Source organism: Oncorhynchus gorbuscha, linkage group LG24, assembly GCF_021184085.1.
Source record: "Oncorhynchus gorbuscha isolate QuinsamMale2020 ecotype Even-year linkage group LG24, OgorEven_v1.0, whole genome shotgun sequence".
In the NCBI taxonomy this organism is placed as follows: Eukaryota; Metazoa; Chordata; class Actinopteri; order Salmoniformes; family Salmonidae; genus Oncorhynchus; species Oncorhynchus gorbuscha.
The window spans coordinates 24260759-24281150 of record NC_060196.1 but is presented as its reverse complement, the minus strand read 5'-3'; the positions used below and the strand labels follow the sequence as shown (position 1 = coordinate 24281150).

General features: G+C 41.7%; 1 protein-coding gene across 2 annotated transcripts in view; it reads right to left on the bottom strand.

The window, feature by feature from the left end:
- The window catches only part of LOC124012058 (zinc finger protein ZFPM2-like), a 138877-nt gene that overhangs the window by 28081 nt on the left and 90404 nt on the right, over nucleotides 1-20392 (bottom strand). For both annotated transcript variants that reach the window (XM_046325430.1, XM_046325431.1), the window contains one exon: nucleotides 13710-13830. In XM_046325430.1, coding sequence (XP_046181386.1) covers nucleotides 13710-13830 — 121 coding nt within the window. The remainder of the gene's footprint in view (nucleotides 1-13709; nucleotides 13831-20392) is intronic.

Genomic DNA, 20392 nt, shown 5'->3' with positions numbered 1-20392 from the left:
TGCACCTTCGTCGCTAGGGGTCTGCGGCCGCGTGCCTAATCCTACAATTTCGAAGTCGACGTCGGCAACCTTCCGTCACCCTGCTGCTCTAACATACATAACATGATAATAACTACTTCTGCTAAGCTTCCCAGTAAAGCAAGTAAGCATCCCAGACGGAAAAGGGCTCAAAATAGCCCACGTTAACATATGTAGCTTAAGAAACAAGGTTCATTAAATCAATAATTTGCTAGTAACAGATGACATTCATATTCTGACTATGTCTGAAACTCACTTAGATGATACCTTTGATGATACAGTGGAAGCAATATATATGGTGTGGGTGTTTCTGTTTATATTCAGAACCTCATTCCTGTAAAGCTTAGAGAGGATCTCATGTTAAATACTGTTAAAGTAATATGGCTGCAGGTTCATCTGCCTCACCTAAAGCCCATTCTTGTAGGAGGGTGCTATAGACCACCAGGTGCTAACAATCAGCATCTGGATAAAATTAGTGAAATGCTTGATAATGTATTAGATATAAACAGAGAGGTATATTCTCTGGGTGATTTGAATATTGACTGGCTTTCATCAAGCTGCCCACTTAAAAAGAAGCTTCAAACTGTAAGCAGTGCCTGAAACCTGGTTCAGGTTATCAGTCAACCTTCTGTACAGGGGTAGTTACAAACAGCACAGAAATGAAATCATCAACATGTATTGATCACATACAGTTGAAGTCGTACGTTTACATACACTTAGGTTGGAGTGATTAAAATTTGTTTTTCAACCACTCCACACATTTCTTGTTAACAAACTACAGTTTTGGCAAGTCGGTTAGGACATCTACTTTGTGCATGACACAAGTAATTTTTCCAACAATTGTTTACAAACAAATTATTTCACTGTATCACAATTCCAAGGGGTCAGAAGTTTACATACACTAAGTTGACTGTGCCTTCAAACAGCTTGGAAAATTCCAGAAAATTATATCATGGCTGTAGAAGCTTCTGATAGGCTAATTGACACCATTTGAGTCAATTGGAGGTGTACCTGTGGATGTATTTCAAGACCGAACTTCAAACTCAGTGCCTCTTTCTTGACATAATTGAAAGTCAAAAGAAATCAGTCAAGACCTCAGAAAAAGAATTGTAGACCTCCACAAGTCTGGTTCATCCTTGGGAGCAATTTCCAAACACCTGAAGGTACCACGTTCATCTGTACAAACAATAGTACGCAAGTATAAAAACCAAGGGACCACACAGCCATCATACCGCTCAGAAAGGAGTCGCGTTCTGTCTCCTAGAGATGAACGTAGTTTGGTGAGAAAAGTGCAAATCAATCCCAGAACAACAGCAAAGGACCTTGTGAAGATGCTGGAGGAAACAGGTACATAAGTATCTATATCCACAGTAAAACAAATCCTATATCAACATAACCTGAAAGGGCGCTCAGCAAGGAAGAAGCCACTACTCCAAAACTGACATAAAAAAGCCAGACTACAATTTCCATCTGCACATGGGGACAAAGATCATACCTGTTGGAGAAATGTCCTCTGGTCTGATGAAACAAAAATAGAACTGTTTGGCCAAAATGACCATTGTTATGTTTGGAGGAAAAAGGGGGACGCTTGCAAGCCGAAGAACACCATCCCAACCGTGAAGCACGGGGGTGGCAGCATCATGTTGTGGTGGTGCTTTGCTGCAGGAGGGACTGGTGCACTTCACAAAATGGATGGAAGCATGAGGAAGGAAAATTATGTGGATATATTGAAGCAACATCTCAAGACATCAGTCATGAAGTTAAAGCTTAGTCGAAAATGGTTCTTCCAAATGGACAATGACCCCAAGCATACTTCCAAAGTTGTGGCAAAATGGCTTAACTTCTTGAGTGTAGGGGGCAGGATTTTAGTTTTTGGCTTTAAAAAACGTACCCATTTGAAACGGCCTATTTCTCAGGCCCAGAAACTAGAATATGCATATAATTGTCAGATTAGGATAGAAAACACTCTAAAGTTTCCAAAACTGTCAAAATATTGCTGTGAGTATAATAGAACTGACTTTGCAGGAAAATCAAACCAGGAAGTGCTGTTTTTCCTGAAAGCTCTCTGTTCCATTGGATGCCTTGCCTCCATTTAAAGGGATATCAACCATATTCCTTTTCCTATGGCTTCCTCAAGGTGTCAACAGTTTTTAGACATAGTTTCAGGCTTTTATTTTGAAAAATGAGTGAGAAAGATAACATCGCGTCAGTGGATAGCTGGGTGTTCGCAGAGTTTTGCTTGCGCAACAGAGTGGGTCAGCCATTGTCTCTCCCTCTCCTATTGAAAAAGCGACAGTTCCGGTTGATAAATTATAGATTATATATTATAATAACAACCTGAGGATTGATTATAAAAACGCTTGACATGTTTCTGTGGACATTACGGATAATATTTGGAATTTTCATCTGCGATGTCGTGACCGCTCGAGCCTGTGGATTTCTGAACATAACGCGAGAAACAAATGGAGGTATTTTGGATATAAAAATAATCTTTATGGAACAAAAGGAACATTTATTGTGTAACTGGGAGTCTCGTGAGTGAAAACATCCGAAGATCATCAAAGGTAAGCGATTTAATCTATTGCTTTCCTGACTTTCGTGACCTTTCTACTTGGCTGCTAGGTGTTTGTAATATTTTTTCTACTGAGAGAGATGTTCCTACATAAACGCTTGTTATGCTTTCGCTGAAAAGATGTATTGAAATCTGACATGCCAGGTGGATTAACAACAGGCTAAGCTGTGTTTTGCTATATTGCACTTGTGATTTAATGAAAATGTAATATTCTTAGTAATTTAATTTGGATTTGGCGCGCTGCAATTCAGCGGGTGTTGATGAAAATGATCCCGCTAACGGGATGGGTGCGGCAAGAAGTTAAGGACAACAAAGTCAAGGTATTGGAGTGGCCATCACAAAGCCCAGACCTCAATCCTATGGAAAATTTGTGAGCAGAACTGAAAAAGTGTGTGCGAGCAAGGAGGCCTACAAACCTGACTCAGTTACACTTGCTCTGTCAGGAGGAATGGGCCAAAATTCACCCAACATATTGTGGGTAGCTTGTGGAATGCTACCCGAAACATTTGACCCAAGTTAAACAATTTAAAGGCAATGCTACCAAATACTAATTGAGTGTATGTAAACTTCTGACCAACTGGGAATGTGATAAAATAATTACAAGCTGAAATAAATCACTCTACTATTATTCTGACATTTCACGTTCTTAATATAAAGTGGTAATCCTAATTGACCTAAAACAGGGAATTTCTACTAGGATTAAATGTCAGGATTTGAGAAAAACTGAGTTTAAATGTAGTTGGCTAAGGTGTATGTAAACTTCCGACTTCAACTGTATTTACTAATGCTGCATACATTTTCTTGAAAGCACTATCCAGATCCATTGGATGTAGTGATCACAATATAGTAGCCACATCTAGGAAAACCAAAGTTCCAATATAGTGTATAAGAGATCATACAAGAGGTTTTGTAGTGATTTCTATGTTGATGATGTAAATAATATTTGTTGGTCGGTCTTGTGTAATGAGGTGCAACCAGATGCTGCCCGTGACACATTTATGAAATTGCTTAATCCAGTTACTAATAAGCATGCACCCATTAAGAAAATTACAGTAAAAACAGTTTAATCCCAGTGGATTGATGAGGAATTAAAAATGGTATGGTTGAGCGGGATGAGGCAAAGCACAAACATTCAACAAGCACAGCAATTACACAAATGTCTGATGATTGGCTGAGAGAAATTGATGATAAAAAGATTATGGGGGCACTTTTGTTAGACTTCAGTGCGGCTTTTGACATTATCGATCATAGTCTGCTGCTGGAAAAACGTTTGTGTTATGGCTAGGGCTGTTGCTGCTGATGGTCAATAGTAGCCTACCAAATTTACTAACTGCCTGGTACTCAGCACTCTATTGCCCCTCTAATCAGTCTGACATCAATGAAAATGTATTCGAAAATCTAATAAAACACTTCATGAGTGCCCATGAGCTCATGTTGCGCAACATTTCTATAGGCCATGCAATTGAGGGAGAAAACAGAGTGATGGCCTCTAACAAAAAGATGTGGTGCCCATCGGCATTCTACAGGTTAGGCCTACTATATTTATTTCTCCACTTTCCTAATATTAAGTACATTTGTTCTATTTACAACAGGATTATAGCCTACCTTGCTGGCATGAAAATAAACCATGGGTGTCACGCCCTGGCCATAGAGAGGCTTTTTATTCTCTATTTTGGTTAGGCCAGGGTGTGACTAGGGTGGGCATTCTATGTCCTTTTTTCTATGTTTTGTATTTCAATGTCTTGGCCTGGTATGGTTCTCAATCAGGGACAGCTGTCTATCGTTGTCCCTGATTGAGAACCATACTTAGGTACCCTTTTCCCCCACCTGTTTTGTGGGAAGTTAATTTTGACTTTGTTCAGGGCACATAGCCCAAAGCTTCACGGTTTGGTTTTGTTCTTTGTTTTGTCGGCGTCATTTTTAAATAAAGAAAATGGACGCTTACCATGCTGCACCGTGGTCCAGTCCTTCAGCCAGCCATGACAATGGGGAAAAGCGTCCTCCATTCACTATGTAAGTCCATAGATTACATCTATTTTTTCCTGCTTCGATACAGGTGCATGATAATGGTCCATTCTAAATAAAATAACATGTCACATTATTTAGTCTAAAACAAGATTAAATCAAGAACAGTCTGATGGGTGATAATATTAGCCTTATATTATCACTTGTGACTGATGCCCAGCATAAGAAATCATGCCTTTTTTTGTTACGTGTCGCACACCTCATGTAGACTAGCCCATATGATTTAATGAGGTTTGTATCACAACGAAAGTGGCCAAATGAAGCACATTCATCTGCTTTACAAGGGGTGTAGAGCCTAACTATAAGCAGTGTTTGTGTTTCAAGTTTGGGGAGATCATTTTCACTATAAATATGCACCTTTATAATAAAACCATTACATGCATATACAAATATAAACATATAGAGCAACGTTTGTAGAACAACTAAAGTTACATTAATAACTCTAAATTAAGCATAGAAGTACCTATTTATATATTAACTGCTCAACACAGAATAGCCGCATGTGCGCACTCCTTCAAATTGTTTATATTTATATTTTATTCAGCTTTGTTCAATTGTATTCTTCATACTATAAAATAATATAAAATAATGCCACAGAATAAGCAAATATTGTCTGCTAAATTAAATAGTGTAGCCCACAGCCATTTGGCATAGCCATACCAGGACCTAACATAAGGACAACTCAGAGTATGCTATTTTTTTATTCTAAAATAGACTACATTTTCTTCATATCAAGCTTCTTTAGACCTGTCTAAAATAAATAATGGATCCATTGTGAAGGTGTAGGCTTTATTACATGGATTTATTAGACTTTTTAAAATGGCTTGTGGAATCAAGGAGATGCTAAATGTGTTTATGTTAATTAACATTCAATTACCGTGAGACCGACAGTTATTTGCTTGACAATCACCAGCTGACAAAATTTTGGGACCACCACAGCCCTAGTTATGGCTTTACACCCCCATACTATACTGTGGATAAATAGTTACCTGCTTAACAGAACACAGAGGGTGTTCTTTAATGGAAGCCTCTCCAACATAATCGAGGGAGATTCAGGAATTCCCCAGGGCAGCTGTCTAGGCCCCTTACTTTTATAAATCTTTACTAATGACATGCCACTGGCTTTGAGTTAATCTAATGTGTCTATGTATGCTGATGAATCAACACAATACACATCAGCTACTACAGTGACTGAAATGACTGCAACACTTAACAAAGAGCTCCAGTTAGTTTCAGAGTGAGTGGCAAGGAATAAGTTTGTCCTAAATATTTCTAAAACTAAAATCATTGTATTTGTGACAAATCTTTCACTAAACCCTAAACCTCAATTAAATATTGTAATAAATCTATAAATCTCTTCTGGATCAAAGTGGAGGAGAGATTGACTTCATCACCACTTGTATTTATGAGATATATTGACATGTTGAATGCACCGAGCTGTCTTTTGGAACTACTGGCGCACAGCTCGGACACCCATGCTTACCCCACAAGAAATGCCACAAGAGGTCTCCTCACAGTCACCAAGTCCAGAACAGACTATGGGAGGCGCACAGTACTACATAGAGCCATGACTACATGGAACTCTATTCCACATCAAGTCACTGATGCAAGCAGTAAAATTTGATTTTAAAAAACATAAAAATATACTTTATGGAACAGCAGGGACTGTGAAGCAACACAAACATAGGCACAGACACATGCATACACACACGATAACATACGCACTATACACACACGTACACATGGATTGTGTATTGTAGATAAGTGGTAGTGGGTGGAGTAGGGGCCTGAGGGCACACAGTGTTGTGAAAACTGTGAATGTATTATAATGTTTTTAAAATTGTAACTGCCTTAATTTTGCTGGACCCCAGGAAGAGTAGCTGCTGCCTTGGCAACAGGTAATGGGGATCCATAATAAATACAAAGACAAATTGAAATAACTTAATTAGGCCCTAATATATGGATTTCACGACCGGTAATACAGATATACATCTGTTGGTCACAGATACCTTTAAAAAAAGAAGTAGGGGCGTGGTTCAGAAAACCCGTCTGTATCTGGTGAGATTTGCCTCAAGCAGCGCAACACATTTCCTTCACATAGAGTTGATCAGGTTGTTGATTGTGGCCTGTACAATGTTGTCCCACTCTTCAATGGTTGTGCGACGTTGCTGGGTGTTGGCAGGAACTGGAACACGCTGTTGTACACACCGATCAAGAGCATCCCAAACATACTCAATTTGTGAAATGTCTGGTGAGTATGCAGGCCATGAAATAACTGGGACATATTCAGCTTCCAGGAATTATGTACAGATCATTGTGACATGGGGCCGTGCATTATCATGTTGAAATATGAGGCGATGGTGGTGGATGACTGGCACGACAATGGTCCTCGGGATCTTGTCATGGTATCTCGGTGCATTCAAATTGCCATTTTTAAAATGCAATTGTGTTCTTTGTCCGTAGCTTATGCCTGCCCTTACCATAACCCACCACCACATTGGGGCACTCTGTTCACAACTTTGATATCAGCAAACAGCTCACCCACACGACACAATCAGCCCGGTACAGTTGAAACCGCAATTAATACGTGAAGAGCACATTTTGTCACTGTGCCAGTGGCCATCGAAGGTGAGCATTTTAAGTCGATTACGACGCCGAGCTGCAGTCAGGGCAAGCGACACTGGTTAAGACGACAAGCATGGAGATGAGCTTCCTTGACAGTTTGTGCAGAAATCCTTCGGTTTAGCAAAACCACAATTTCATCAGCTATCCGGGTGGCTGGTCTCAGACGATCCCGCAGGTGACCAAGTCGGATGTGGAGGTACTGGGCTGAGGTGGTTACACGTGGTCTGCGTTTGTGAGTCCGATTGGACGTACTGACAAAGTCTCTAAAATAATGTTGGAGGTGGATTATGGTCGAGAAATTAACTTTAAATTAACTGACAACAGCTCTGGTGGACATTCCTGTAGTCGGCATGCCAAATGCACGCTCCTTCAAAACTTGAGACATCTGTGGCATTGTGCTGTGTGACAAAACTGCACATTTTGGAGTGGCCTTTTATTGTCCCCAGCACAAGGTGCACCTGTGTAATGACCATGCTGTTTAATCAGCTTCTTGATATGCCACACCTATTAGGTGGATGGATTGTCTTGGCAAAGAAGAAATGCTCACTAACAGGGATGTAATCAAATTTATGCAAATAAATTGAGAGAAATAAGCGTTGGAAAATTCCTGGGATCTTTTGTTTCAGCTCATGAAACATGGGACCAACACTTTACATGTTGTGTTTATATTTTTGTTCAGTATAATTAAAACACATGACATGATGCTCAGCCAGCACTCCGCATGGCGCCTGACAGGTTTATGATGCTAGCTTAGACTTCGTAAATGGAGTCCTAGCAGACATGGTTCCTTGTCACTGAAAAGCTATTATAAAAATGTACTGAGGATGTAAGGGAAATTCTTTAAAGCGGGCTGCTGATAGTTACTACCACAGCTCACATACTCAGTGGTGCTAATCAGAGACTTTTCCTGGTTCATCCCCATGCCAGCCAAAGCTCATAAATAATAAGGAGATGCAGAGCAGAGCAGAGCAGAGCAGACTGCAGGGATGATGATGCCACATGATTGACATTTAATGCAAATGCTGTTATTATCTGACAGGCAGGCAGGAAGCTACACTATATATACACTGCTCAAAAAAATAAAGGGAACACTTAAACAACACAATGTAACTCCAAGTCAATCACACTTTTGTGAAATCAAACTGTCCACTTAGGAAGCAACACTGATTGACAATACATTTCACATGCTGTTGTGCAAATGGAATAGACAACAGGTGGAAATTATAGGCAATTAGCAAGACACCCCCAATAAAGGAGTGGTTCTGCAGGTGGTGACCACAGACCACTTCTCAGTTCCTATGCTTCCTTGCTGATGTTTTGGTCACTTTTGAATGCTGGTGGTGCTTTCACTCTAGTGGTAGCATGAGACGGAGTCTACAACCCACACAAGTGGCTCAGGTAGTGCAGCTCATCCAGGATGGCACATCAATGCGAGCTGTGGCAAGATGGTTTGCTGTGTCTGTCAGTGTAGTGTCCAGAGCATGGAGGCGCTACCAGGAGACAGGCCAGTACATCAGGAGACGTGGAGGAGGCCGTAGGAGGGCAACAACCCAGCAGCAGGACCGCTACCTCCGCCTTTGTGCAAGGAGGAGCCGGCGGAGCACTGCCAGAGACCTGCAAAATTACCTCCAGCAGGCCACAAATGTGCATGTGTCTGCTCAAACGGTCAGAAACAGACTCCATGAGGGTGGTATGAGGGCCCGACGTCCACAGGTGGGGGTTGTGCTTACAGCCCAACACCGTGCAGGAGGTTTTTCATTTACCAGAGAACACCAAGTTTGGCAAATTCGCCACTGGCACCCTGTGCTCTTCACAGATGAAAGCAGGTTCACACTGAGCACGTGACAGACGTGACAGTCTGGAGACGCCGTGGAGAACGTTCTGTTGCCTGCAACATCCTCCAGCATGACCGGTTTGGCGGTGGGTCAGTCATGGTGTGGGGTGGCATTTCTTTGGAGGGCCGCACAGCCCTCCATGTGCTCGCCAGAGGTAGCCTGACTGCCATTAGGTAACGAGATGAGATCCTCAGACCTCTTGTGAGACCATATGCTGGTGCCGTTGGCCCTGGGTTCCTCCTAATGCAAGACAATGCTAGACCTCATGTGGCTGGAGTGTGTCAGCAGTTCCTAAGAGCAAGAGGAAGGCATTGATGCTATGGACTGGCCCGCCCGTTCCCCCGACCTGAATCCAATTGAGCACATCTGGGACATCATGTCTCGCTCCATCCACTAACGCCACGTTGCACCACAGGCTGTCCAGGAGTTGGCGGATGCTTTAGTCCAGGTCTGGGAGGAGATCCTTCAGGAGACCATCCACCACCTCATCAGGAGCATGCCCAGGAGTTGTAGGGAGGTCATACAGGTATGTGGAGGCCACACACACTACTGAGCCTCATTTTGACTTGTTTTAAGGACATTACATCAAAGTTGGATCAGCCTGTAGTGTAGTTTTCCACTTTAATTTTGAGTGTGACTCCAAATCCAGACCTTCATGGGTTGATAAATTTGATTTCCATTGATAATTTTTGTGTGATTTTGTTGTCAGCACATTCAACTATGTAAAGAAAAAAGTATTTAATAAGAATACTTAATTCATTCAGATCTAGGATGTGTTATTTTAGTGTTCCCTTTATTTTCTTTACCCCTTCAATTTAGTGGATTTGGCTAATTCAGCCACACCTGCTGCTGACAGGTGTACAAAATCGAACACCGCCATGCAATCTCCATAGACAAACATTGCCAGTAGAATTAATGGCCTTACTGAAGAGCTCAGTGACTTTTAACGTGGCACCATCATAGGATGCCACCTTTCCAACAAGTCATTGCCCCGGTCAAATGTAAGTGCTATTATTGTGAAATGGAAGCATCTAGGAGCGACAACGGCTCAGCCGCGAAGTGGTAGGCCACCAGAGCTCACAGAACGGGACTGCCGAGTGCTGAAGCGCGTAGCGCGTAAAAATCGCCTGTCCTCGGTTGCAACACTCACTACCAAGTTCCAAAATGCCTCTGGAAGCAAAGGCAGCACAAGAACCGTTCGTCGGGAGCTTCATGAAATGGAGCTCCCGACGAACAGCTGCAGCCCCAACGAACACCTTTGGGATGAATTGGAATGCCGACTGCGAGCCAGGCCTAATCACCCAACATCAGTGCCCAACCTCACTAATGCTCTTGTGGCTGAATGGAAGCAAGTCCCTGCAGCAATGTTCCAACATCTAGTAAAAAGCCTTCCCAGAAGAATGGAGGCTGTTATAGCAGCAAAGGGGGGGACCAACTCCACTTTTGTAGTGTATCTCTGCTCTGATCAGTCAAACAGAGACTGGCCAGGTTTACTCTCAGGGTGTCGGTATACTACACTATACTTTTCTGTGGCCACGGTTGGTGCAGAAGGTTGTATAGTTGGTTGTGGGTAAAGGATACATCATTTGATCTATGGCATCTAGTTACTATGTAAGCCCTGGCTCTTGCTTGATTACTGCAAGGACGTAGCCCTAATTAGTTGGTCCTTGGTTCGTGTAACCAGTAACACTATGATCAAATTGAGGCCCATTTAACACATCATTATGTTCCTGGAAATGTAATCCTAATGTTTTTGATTTTCATAATTTAAACTGAAGAGGTGGTACTGTAGCATATTCATGCATACAGATATTTTAATTGCATTTAAAAATGAGCTATTTTGAGGTAAGTAGGAATGCTCTGGAACACTTAAGAGGGATATGCATGATGTATAATAAACAAAGCACATCATAATCTTTGTGTGGTTAAAAAAAGGAAAGAGGGAAATACAAAGAGAGGCATCCTCTGTTCCTGAAAAGCTTAAGGGATCACTCCTCCTGTCCTGTCAGATACTTTCCTCCTCCTCCTCCTCTCTCCCTCCCTTCTTCCCTCCCTCTATCCAGGATGGTTGCCCATCTCTGTGCCAGGATTATTCCTGTTGGGCCTGTTACTTTACACTCCCTCTGCCAGGATCTCTGGTGCTGTTACTTCTCACTTCCTCAAAGTGTGGGAGTGTGAAAGCAAAACATTGATATCAAACTTCTACAACATCCAAGATCCAATAAGACATTTGACTGCAAACCACAGCTGCGCCATAATGTATTTCCTATATCTGTATGTAATATAGACCCACTACTGTAACTACTATTTAGACCCAGTTTTACAACATCTGAAAAATACATAGCTGTAGCATTACTGTATACCTACAGCCTCCATACGTAATACAGCTAGATGCTACAACAGCCTGCCATTGCCCAAAACAGGAACTGTACTGATAAGCCACTACCAATTTCTATCTCCCTGTTGCAACGCCAGACATTTTTCTGACATTGGCCTCAGTTTCACCCTGCTGCGTCCCGACCCCGCACTTCCATTATGTTTCCTCAGAGCAAGCAACTTCCATAAGGCTGTCACATATCAGTCAGGGAGAAGGGGGATGAAGGGAGGAGGAGCGAGACGGGGGAGCGATGATACATCTAAGTGCAGCGACTAGGGCCTGGCTACCATCTAATGAACAGTCTAAACCCCCTGCATAGTCCTAACAACCGTCTACGAGCATCAGGGACTAGGGCACGATAAGGACTTAAGTCTTGTCACCTCGTCCAGCATTGATCAAACCAGGCTTTATGACGTGTCGTCAGACCTTCCGACAACATCCAGCAGAGCTTAATAATCTCATATATTTCCTTCCTTTCCTCTGACATCCCATGCAGGCCCTGACAGTCATTCAAGATAAGCCAAAAGCCTTCTGACAGTATAGAGAGCATATATAAAAACACATAAATAATATGTGCTGCCATTTTGGCACCGGGAGTCAATGGAGCATAAGATTCTGTTTCTCCATTTCTGTTTAAGTGAATTCTCACAATCAAATCTGGTAACAAATCCTGACACGATTAAAAGAAAAACTATTTTTAAAGCAATGCACCTCATCGTAAAAGGCATTGAAAACCTCTATAGCTCTATAGAAAGTCACATTGAAGTCACCAGCAAAGATGAAATTATGTGAGGCACCCTGCTTTATAAATGTGTTTTGAAACAAACACCAAGAACAGTTGGCATATACAGTATTAATCTCAGAAACCCAAAACTAAAATCTTGAGTAAATGCATCAGAGCCAAACCATGGGCCAAATGTCCCCTCCAATTCCAAGATTTGAAAATATGCAAACACCTGCTAAATTGTCATTTGTCCAAATGAGCAGTGGGAAATTCCTCATTAATTGTTGCATACCACAGTCTGTTGACATACCATCCTATGTCACGTGCGTCTGTCCACTAAATATGAATACATTATTAGCATGTTACAGTAGCTACAATAGATCAGATGAGTAAACTATCAATATTTAAAACATCTTCTAAAATCACCCATCCACAGCCAATCTACTGTACAGTGGCATTATCTCAGTGACAGAACTACCCACTGCCCAGCTATAGATTATAGGCCTCTGTTTTCTGTCTGATCCTCTGCCACCCCATCCAGTCTCTATCCAGCCTGACTATAACGACAGAACCTGTGGCTAAACCCAATCAATTACCGCTGTGTACAATTCATGACTAACTTCCCTCTGAGAACCACGATTCAGTTCATCTCTGTTGTGTTTTAATTAAACACAATCGCAGCACACTGACTGGCTGCTGCTGTCGATGCTGTGTCTGTGGAGTCTCCCTCAGGAGGCAATTCTCTTTCAACAGACTGATAATAGAATATGACATTGGTGGAGATGTTCTGTTATTCTTCACTCTCAGTATTGCTCTGTGTCCTAAGATAACTGATAGTGACCTGAAAAGCTTCTCGTTGCCTGAAGTCTTCATATTTTAAAAAGCATTTAGAGATTTGATTTCGTCAAACAATGATAACTGAAGTGAATTATTAACATTATGCCTCTACACATTTTAGGGGTGTTAATTTCATGGAAATGTCTATGTTTATGTTTGTTGTTAATATGGAATGATTGTATAGATTCAATGATGTTGCTTAATATACAGACAGCTTACAGTTGAAAATCAAGGACAACACTCTTCTTTATGACAACGAATTGCAACTGTAAGCGGTATATTAAGCAACAACATTAAATATACAGAATCATTGAAAACTGTAAAGGAAGTAATATGTTGAATAAATGCACCACTTCTTACAATAAACGATAGTCGGTGTCTTGAAAACTTCTTGAATAAAAAAAAAGAGTCAACTGAGAACAAATAGACTCAAATGCAAAACTGAGTTTAAATGTATTTGGCTAAGGTGTATGTATGTAAACTTCCAACTTCAACTATATGTAAAGACCCCCAAAGACACATCCCTGCTCTCACAGTCTCCAGGGAAGTTGATTACTACAGTTTGTGTTAAAGACAAGATTTTCTACTCCAGCTTTTACTAAACCTGGAAGTCCCCCTCAGGTCGATAGACACCTTTACGAGGGAGACCTGTTCCCAATAGTACAGTGTTAGTGAAAGAACAAATAGGGTACGTACCTATGCTGTACACTACACAGTTGTTCTTGCCATCTTCTGCTGCCAGCCAGGTGATGTCCTGAAGCCACCTGGGACCACCAGTCAGAACCATTGGGACAGGCCGCTTTGGGGACAGGGCACTCTGAAGGACAGGAGAGACGTTGGTGGTACGTTAGCATTTTGCTGTCTAAAAACCTGTGATCACTCATTCATCAATCAGGCCTGTCGCTCTTATGGAAAGATTTCAAAGTCTTTTTCACAGTTGATCTGACAGTGAGATTGAAGGATGGCATGTGTGGTGTGTGTGTGGTGGGGAGTGTCTTATGGGGTACAGCCCAGGCCTAGGCCGTCACTCGAATTTGTCCTCAGTGACAATGGGGTTACGGGGCTCTTTTGAATGTTCTTGTCCTTCGGGGTGCTTTAGAATCCTGAAGAGAGTTCGGATGGAGGAGAAGAAGAAGGGAGGAGAGCTGCTTTAGAAGTGATCTTTAGACACATTGTACCTCCCTATCTGTACCATCGACGCTGCCTCCTGAAGACTGGCAGGGAAGGGAAAGAATCGAAAGAATTGGTGTGCGTTTCAAAAGAGTGACCCAGGTCTACAGATCACAATGCAGGGATAAATGATTGTGTCAATATCTTGGACTATATTTCACTTGCTGCCTAGTTCGGATATGGTATGTCATCTCTCATAAAGAGTGGTTTAATGTGCTTTCAAAGAGACATCGACCTAATACCACTGCTTGACACATTACTCTCTGTCTAAATGTAAGTGTTCCTAATCTGTAACAAGTTGACCCTCTCCTTTGAGCTAAACAGCAATGCTGGGCATCCTTGAATTGAAGTGAACTTATCTATATCCAACTGTGTGTACTGTAGAGACTCCGAGTGCATCCGAAATGGCACTCTATTCCCTATATAGTGCACTTCTTTTGACAATGGAATATTGAATGTGCATAAGGAATAGTGCATGTAATTAAAAATAACACATTTAATGTATTTCTATGGAAGAGGGTGCCATTTCAGACACAGCCTCTGCCATGGTTTTAGGAACCTTGTCGTTAAATGAAAATCAATATAACAACAAGTTGAATCCCATTACAAGATAACCATCATTGATTTTTAGTTTTTCTAGACTTTGGCCAACTGTTCAATCTAACGTGAACTTTCAACCGCTAGATTAGGATCACAGTGAGTGGATCAGGTGAGGACATAAGTTCCAATGTATCTCTGTGAGCTGATCTCTACCTCATGTTCAGCAATAGGCTGGTATACCATCAATGACTGCTTCTAGAAGAAGGAAGAAGGGGTCTGTTCCCATACAATCCAGATCACACTGGTTTTAAAGCCACATTCTGGTATTCGAAAAAGAACAAAATGGTAGTGACAGAGTATACTCTATATCAAGAATTGAAATGATCATTAAACACATTCCCAGATCCCAGGCTGTAGCTTTAAGTATCTAATTATTCTGCATACATACACGGGAAAGGGGGATACCTAGTCAGTTGTACAATTGAATGCATTTAACTCATCCTGAGCCATTGTGACTGAATGTATCACACCCAGCTGATGCATAGATTTGTATGTCATTAGATGATGACATGGATCTGCAGGCAGCTGTCCACTTTAGACAATAAGATGAGCAAGATGTATCATATCGATAACAGCTATACGTAAAATCATGTGAATTATAGTGTCCCATAAGGAACATTTTTAGCAACTATTTTAACAAAAGATTTTGCTATATTCAACCATGGAAGAAAGAGCTCTCTAAATTTGCTCTCAGACATTTTATTTAATTATAGCATTAATCTTTCATTAGCCTAATAGGCCAGAAATCTGCATTTCTGCTGAATTCTGCCATTTTTCTTCTCCCTCATCTCTTCAGTCACCGAGTTGGCTAATTTGACAGGGTTTTGTCGTAGGGCCCTGGCACTGCACCGTGCGGGGGAGATGAGAGGCAGGGGTGAGGGACACTTATCAGGCCTCAGCAGCAGTAGGGGCTTGCCATCTCATGGTCAGACTGGGCTGTTTTTTTGCATTGAGGTCGTCCTCAACATAGCTAGAATGTTGGCTTCAATATGTCATTCTAGGTTCTCACTACTTATCCAGGGAAACAGCATCATGGTTCGATTTTTTTAACAGCAACTGGATACAGCTCTCCCATGTTTCTTCTTCTATTCACTGAGAGGCAACGCGGAACGAGGGAGAGCACAGTTTGTTGTTTTGAAAGTCACTGAAAAAGTGTTCTATTGAAAAAGTTTGATCAATCTGCTGTCCTTAACACAATGGAAAAATCATGTTTTATTGAAATAGCATGGGAGACAAAGAAAAACAAATTGATACAATTTAAGGCCATGTGGCAAACAATAATGCAGGCAGAGAAGATTGTTGTTGTTTGTGTACGTCTGTAAGTTGTTGTTCGTATATATGTATGTTTGTATTTGGTGTAAAAAAAATGTATATATATACACAAAAAAGTATTTAGTCAGCCACCAATTGTGCAAGTTCTCCCACTTAAAAAGATGAGAGGCCTGTCATTTTCATTACGGGTACACTTCAACTATGACAGACAAAATTAGAAAAAAAATCCAGAAAATCACCTTGTAGTGATTTTTAATGAATTTATTTGCAAATTATGGTGGAAAATAAGTATTTGGTCAATAACAAAAGTTTATCTCAATACTTTGCTATATACCCTTTGTTGGCAATGGCAGAGGTCAAATGTTTTCTGTAAGTCTTCACAATGTTTTCACACACTGTTGCTGGTATTTTGGCCCATTTCTCCATACAGATCTCCTCTAGAGCAGTGATGTTTTGGGGCTGTTGCTGGGCAACACGGACTTTCAACTCCCTCCAAAGATTTTCTATGGGGTTGAGATCTGGAGACTGGCTAGGCCACTCCAGGACCTTAAAATGCTTCTTACGAAACCACTCCTTCGTTGCCCGGGCTGTGTATTTGGGATCATTGTCATGCTGAAAGACCCAGCCACCTTTCATCTTCAATGCCCTTGCTGACGGGAGGTTTTCACTCAAAATCTCACGATACATGGCGCCATTCATTCTTTCCTTTACACGGATCAGTCGTCCTGGTCCCTTTGCAGAACAACAGCCCCAAAGCATGATGTTTCCACCCACATGCTTCACAGTAGGTATGGTGTTCTTTGGATGCAACTCGGTGTTCTTTGGATGCAACTCAGCATTCTTTGTCCTCCAAACACGATGAGTTGAGTTTTTACCAAAAAGTTATATTTTGGTTTCTTCTGACCATATGACATTCTCCCAATCTTCTTCTGGATCATCCAAATGCTCCCTAGCAGACTTCAGACGGGCCTGGAAATGTACTGGCTTAAGCAGAGGGACAAGTCTGGCACTGCAGGATTTGAGTCCCTGCCGGCGTAGTGTGTTACTGATGGTAGGCTTTGTTACTTTGGTCCCAGCTCTCTGCAGGTCATTCACTAGGTCCCCCCCGTGTCGTTCTGGGATTTTTGCCCACCGTTCTTGTGATCATTTTGACCCCACGGGGTAAGATCTTGCTTAACAAGTTCAAACAGGTGCCATTAATACAGGTAACGAGTGGAGTACAGAGGAGCCTCTTAAAGAAGTTACAGGTCTGTGAGAGCCAGAAATCTTGCTTATTTGTAGGTGACCAAATAGTTATTTTCCACCATAATTTGCAAATTCATTAAAAATCCTACAATGTGATTTTCTGGATTTTTTTCCCTCATTTGGTCTGTCATAGTTGAAGTGTACCTATGATGAAAATTAAAGGCCTATCTCATATTGTTAAGTGGGAGAACTTGCACAATTGGTGGCTGACTAAATACTTTTTTGCCCCAATGTATACAGTGCCTTGCGAAAGTATTCGGCCCCCTTGAACTTTGCGACCTTTTGCCACATTTCAGGCTTCAAACAAAGATATAAAACTGTATTCTTTTGTGAAGAATCAACAACAAGTGGGACACAATCATGAAGTGGAACGACATTTATTGGATATTTCAAACTTTAAAAAAAAATCAAAAACTGAAAAATTGGGCGTGCAAAATTACTCAGCCCCTTTACTTTCAGTGCAGCAAACTCTCTCCAGAAGTTCAGTGAGGATCTCTGAATGATCCAATGTTGACCTAAATGACTAATGATGATAATTACAATCCACCTGTGTGTAATCAAGTCTCCGTATAAATGCACCTGCACTGTGATAGTCTCAGAGGTCCGTTAAAAGCTCAGAGAGCATCATGAAGAACAAGGAACACACCAGGCAGGTCTGAGATACTGTTGTGAAGAAGTTTAAAGCCGGATTTGGATACAAAAAGATTTCCCAAGCTTTAAACATCCCAAGGAGCACTGTGCAAGCGATAATATTGAAATGGAAGGAGTATCAGACCACTGCAAATCTACCAAGACCTGGCCGTTCCTCTAAACTTTCAGCTCATACAAGGAGAAGACTGATCAGAGATGCAGCCAAGAGGCCCATGATCACTCTGGATGAACTGCAGAGATCTACAGCTGAGGTGGGAGACTGTCCATAGGACAACAATCAGTCATATATTGCACAAATCTGGCCTTTATGGAAGAGTGGCAAGAAGAAAGCCATTTCTTAAAGATATCCATAAAAAGTGTCGTTTAAAGTTTGCCACAAGCCACCTGGGAGACACACCAAACATGTGGAAGAAGGTGCTCTGGTCAGATGAAACCAAAATTGAACTTCTTGGCAACAATGCAAAACGTTATGTTTGGCGTAAAAGCAACACAGCTCATCATCCTGAACACACCATCCCCACTGTCAAACATGGTGGTGGCAGCATCATGGTTTGGGCCTGCTTTTCTTCAGCAGGGACAGAGAAGATGGTTAAAATTGATGGGAAGATGGATGGAGCCAAATACAGGACCATTCTGGAAGAAAACCTGATGGAGTCTGCAAAAGACCTGAGACTGGGACGGAGATTTGTCTTCCAACAAGACAATGATCCAAAACATAAAGCAAAATCTACAATGGAATGGTTCAAAAATAAACATATCCAGGTGTTAGAATGGCCAAGTCAAAGTCCAGACCTGAATCCAATCGAGAATCTGTGGAAAGAACTGAAAACTGCTGTTCACAAATGCTCTCCATCCAACCTCACTGAGCTCGAGCTGTTTTGCAAGGAGGAATGGGAAAAAAATTCAGTCCCTCGATGTGCAAAACTGATAGAGACATACCCCAAGCGACTTACAGCTGTAATCGCAGCAAAAGGTGACACTACAAAGTATTAACTTAAGGGGGCTGAATAATTTTGCACGCCAAATTTTTCAGTTTTTGATTTGTTAAAAAAGTTTGAAATATCCAATAAATGTCGTTCCACTTCATGATTGTGTCCCACTTGTTGTTGATTCTTCACAAAAATATACAGTTTTATATCTTTATGTTTGAAGCCTGAAATGTGGCAAAAGTTCGCAAAGTTCAAGGGGGCCAAATACTTTCGCAAGGCAATGTACACATTGGGGCAAAAGAGTATTTAGTCAGCCACCAATTTAGTCAGCCACCCACTGGGGATCCAGGCCCATCCAATCAAAATGAGTTTTTCCCCACAAAAGGGTTTTATTACAGACATAAATACTCCTCAGCATCACACAGCCTGCGACACGGTTATCCCTTGTCGCTGGGGCCACAGATTGTCCCAGGCTTGTGGCTGTCAAATCCCTTCTGTGTCGTGCTGTTTTCATCTGCCCTGCAACCTGCCCTGTCTGGAACTGCATGGAGTACCAGCATTGGCCTACGTTGCTACCATGACATCCAAAACCAAAGCCTGTTAGAGTAACGGAAAATACAGTGTTTTTCTGTCACAGGTGATGGATCTTTTAAACAAGCAGTTCTTACAACAACAGGAAAATAACTTGAAGAGCTTTGTCCAAATACTGATGGACTCAACTAATAAAATAATGGATGATCTGACCAGAGAGGTCCATGACATTAAGAACAATTTGCAGTTCTCCCAAGGAGAGGTGGATGTCCTGAAAGAGACTTGCAGCAATATGACACCTAACTGTAAGTCCATGTGAGATGACATCAGCACTGTCTGTGAATCATTATTAACAATACCTGGGAAAACAGACTATCTACAGGGACAACCCAGGAGTCATAACATCATTGTGGATGGCATACCAGTCTTCACACGAGAACTAAGCCGAGTCTGAGGAGAAAGTATGAAAATTGATCACTGAAAAGCTCCAGATGGACCATAGGGAGATTGAGGTGGAAAACCTGTAACCAGCCCAGGTGAAAGACCCAGGCCGATACTGATCAAGTTCCTAGGGTTTAAGGACAAAATGTCTGTCCTGTAAAAAGCCAAGAACTTGAGAGGAACCAACATCATCCTTAACGAGGACTGCTCAGAAACTGTGCACCAGAGGCGGAAATAACTTATCCCAGCCATGAAAGCTGCCAGAGAACAGTGGGACATTGCTAACATCCACTACGACAGACTAATTATCCACCCGACCTCCCAAAAGACTGGGAGAAAAGAGAGAGCCTAGCTTCCGGGTCAGTAGCTTTAGCCCCACATCACAAACATACACCAACTGACACTCACATATGCCTGTTTGACTGATTCTATTAGTCAAACAATGTTCTTTCTAGGGAGTTTTTCCCAGCCACCATGCTTCTAGATCGGCATTGCTTGCTGTTTGGGGTTTTAGGCTGGGGTTCATTCATTATCTGGATC